The 3,473-nt window shown below is 55.8% G+C and overlaps 1 protein-coding gene across 1 annotated transcript; it reads right to left on the reverse strand.

Moving 5' to 3' along the window:
* Positions 1–1,300: 1,300 nt before the first annotated feature.
* On the reverse strand, positions 1,301–3,250 carry APOL6 (apolipoprotein L6; the record flags this gene model as incomplete). The annotated part of the gene is made up of 3 exons (XM_080810196.1): positions 1,301–1,417; positions 2,265–3,093; positions 3,243–3,250. 3 exons carry the CDS (start codon positions 3,248–3,250, stop codon positions 1,301–1,303), a joined length of 954 nt encoding a protein of 317 aa, XP_080666322.1.
* Positions 3,251–3,473: the final 223 nt, after the last annotated feature.

The raw sequence follows: 3,473 nt of genomic DNA on the forward strand, positions 1-3,473 counted from the left end.
TCTAGATCTGTGGGCAAATGAGGGAAATGAGAATGAGAGAGAGAGAAAACTCTGGGGTGTAGGAAAAGAATCTAGTATGAACCTTGAGGGAGGGTCCCCAGTGGGCAGTCTCACAACAAGTGTAGAAGACTCGAACACTTGAACACCCCAAAGCAAGGGAAGTGCAGGATGGAAATTCTATGCCAGACTGCCAACAATCATCACCCTGGGTTCATGCATTATTTCTAACCCTTCTGCGGCACCTGGGCGGCTCAGTCAGTTAGGAGTCTGCTCAGATCATGATCCCAGAGTCCCAGGATCGAGCCCCACATCGAGGTCCCTGATCAGTGGGGAGTCTGCTTCTCTTTCTCCCACTCCCCCTGCTCCTGCTCTCTCTCACACTCTCTCACGCTCTTTAAAAAATTTCAAACATAATCCTTATGTTTTACCTGCCTGAATTTTATTTTATTATTTTTTAAATGTTATTTATTTATTTGAGAGAGAGAGAGCACACAGAGGGGGAGTGGCAGGCAGAGGGAGAGGGAGAAGCAGACTCCCCCTTGAGCAAGGAGCCAAATACGGAACTCGATCTCAGGACCCTGGGATCATGACCTGAACTGAAGGCAGACGCTTAATCAACTGAGCCACCAGGTGCCCCCGCCTGAATTTTAAAAACTTGAATTTAATGTCCATGCACTGCTTTCAAAATAGTAGCTAAAACATAAGAAAGAAGTAGGTTGAAGACAGGTGACTTGGGAAGCCTGGAGAGGTCTTCCCAGATTCCGAGGACATCCTAAGTTGCTCTGAACTTGGGGAGGAGAGGAGGGCTCCTGGGCCTCTCTCCTTCCAGATGGAATCTGGTCGAGCACGTTCCAGTGAGTGCAAATCCTGGTCTCACCCAGCAGTACCTCTGATGGGGGAGGAAGGAGCACAGCAGGCAGCCGGGGCCACGGAAAGGTGAGCTCGAGGTGTCCCTCACCTCAGAGACCCTCTTGTCCTATCCTCTGCATAGGATGGAGAGCCCAAACGAATCGCTTCATGCTTCATGCAGACTGACCGTGTGCACGTGAGGGAATGGGGCACAGGAGAAGCAGCGGGAATGAGGCGGTGCCTGAGCGAAGGGATGGGGGACAGTGAAGAAGCAACATGGCAAAGGACAGGCAGGACAGGCGGACCTTGCCACGCTCACTCACTCACAGCGCCCTCAGGCCCCAGTTGGACCTCCCGGTGGCTAAGTCTCCAGGCATCGCCTCTGCCAATCCAGCTGGTCCCTACCCTGTCCCCTTTAATTCTGCTCAGAGGCGCCTGGACTCAGCCCACCCTAATCCTCTCCTGTCACCTGGGGTCCCGCTTCCCCACTCCTGCCTGGGGGCCCAGCCAGAGACCCGGAGGCTCCGCCTGAAGATGAGGTCCTGGGCCTTTCCTCTTGCAAAAGGTTCTGTAAAGAAACAAAAACACCAGTCACTGGAGGGCTTCCGAGGGCTCAGGGCAGCCTGGCGGGCGGCTCTGTGTGCTGCCTCTGCCGGCAGGCTTCCTGGCTTGGTGTCCTGGCTCTGCCACCCCCAGCTGCGAGTCCCAGAAGCTCCCGGTCTCCGACAGCTGGGGCTGGCCTAGCGGAATTTCTCCTAGTCCTGGAGGCTCCAGCCAGTTGGGTTTCTGGTGGGCCCTCCCCCCAGGCTCTGCAGGCGGTCACCTTCGCCGTGTCCTCTCCCGGACTTTCCCTCTGTGTGGGCGCAGGCAGAGAGAGAGAGAGAGAGCCCTCCTGTATTCCCTCCTCCTCTTAGAAGGGCCCCAGTCTCATAGGATCACCCCTTCCTAGGACCTGAGTCAGCCCCAGTTGCTTCCTGAAGGCTCCACCTCCAAGTAGTCCCACTGGGGCTGACGGCTTCAAGCCGTGAAGGTTCGGGCACACATTTCAGTCTGCAACACTCCCTGTGGCTCAGTGACCTCTTCTGCACACCTGGGAGGACCCTGTTTCCAGCACACGGACCTCCAGGAGCATTGAGACAGAAATAGAAGCCATGACCAGGTCTGTCCAAGACAGGTGCCATTATCATCGAGAGGTCCCTGATGTCATTTGGACGCCCCCTCCCTGGGCCATCAGGTGTGCCACATCCTCAGGAGCATCCAAGCAAACTTCACACACACACACACACACACACACACACACACACACACACGCTGGCTCCCTTAAAACCCTCTCCTTAAATCTTGGTGCCCATAAGCTCCGGTTAATTCTCCCCTGCTCCCTCCAGCCCTACCCACGAGGGATGTGGCAGTGTCACCTGCTGCTGAAGGCTCTCGTAGAGCTGGCTGAGTTCTGTCAGCTGGTTTTCCAGCTCCCGAGCATGGGCCCTCAGCTCTTCCGCCATCTCGGTTCCTGCTCCTTCCTTCAGTTTCTTCCAGTCGCTCAGGAGGGTGACCACGTCCTGGCAGAGGGAGAAGCCAGTCACAGCACCACACAGCATGCGAACATTTTTCTTTATCAGCACCTCTGTGCCCTTAAAGACCCTTTGCACCTGCCTGCTCCTCCGGGCCGAGACTTGGCCGGTGGTCAGGAGACGCTTGGCGGCGGCAGCCAGGCGCGGGTGGGCTCTGGCCACCTGAAAGGCACGGATGTTCCTCTTGACATCCCTGATGTTACTTCCGCAATTCAAGGCCTTCTTTCCGACACTCATGACATGGAAGACCTTTCCCTGAGCCTCCTCGACCTCATGGTCACAGGTGGGCACGAGGCTGCTGGCCCGGGTTCGAGCTTCTTGATTCTGGAAGTGTTCCATAACGTCGGTGAGGACACTGGTGAGGCAGGCTGCTGTCCCCAGAGCTTTACCAGCGGCAGAGAGCATGAGACTTCCTCCTATCGTTGCTGGCGCGAGGACCAGACCCAGGATGCTCATGGCGTCTGAGACCACAGTGATGGAGGTGGCCACCATGTTGGTCTTGGTGACTGTTCTGTGCGCTGTGTCGATGTCGTCTGCGAGGGCACGGAGCTCCCTAATGTCTGCTTCTACCTCCTCTTTGAGGATGGGAAACTCCTTCCAAAATATTTCTTCAGCCGACGGGTCCTTATCTTGTTGCCGCACACCTTCACACAGAAGAATGTCCTCCTGGTCCCTGCTCGTGAGCAAAAGAAAGGTTTTGCTTGAGTCTCTCAGATGGGAAGGTCACATTCTCAGTCAGGCCCATCGTGGTTTGTGGATGTTCTTGCCAGTCCTGCCTCTGAATTCTTCCTACCTCTCCCTGATACCTCTGTCACCTCTCACCCGACCATGGGGGAGTCCCAGAGCATTGTTGGGAGCCGTAGCTTCTATGAAGAGAAGAAACACCTAAGAAGGGTTTCTGGGGGGACAGATGGGAGAAACAGAGCCTCGCCTAAGAGATGGAGAAGGTAGATTAGACCCGAGGGGCGCGTGCAGCTTCGTTCAAAGAGACTGACACCCAGGAGGGGCGGTGAGGGAACGCTGAGAACGGAGGCAAGATAAAGAAGCTGGGGC

Source organism: Martes martes, assembly GCF_963455335.1.
Source record: "Martes martes genome assembly, chromosome: 8".
In the NCBI taxonomy this organism is placed as follows: Eukaryota; Metazoa; Chordata; class Mammalia; order Carnivora; family Mustelidae; genus Martes; species Martes martes.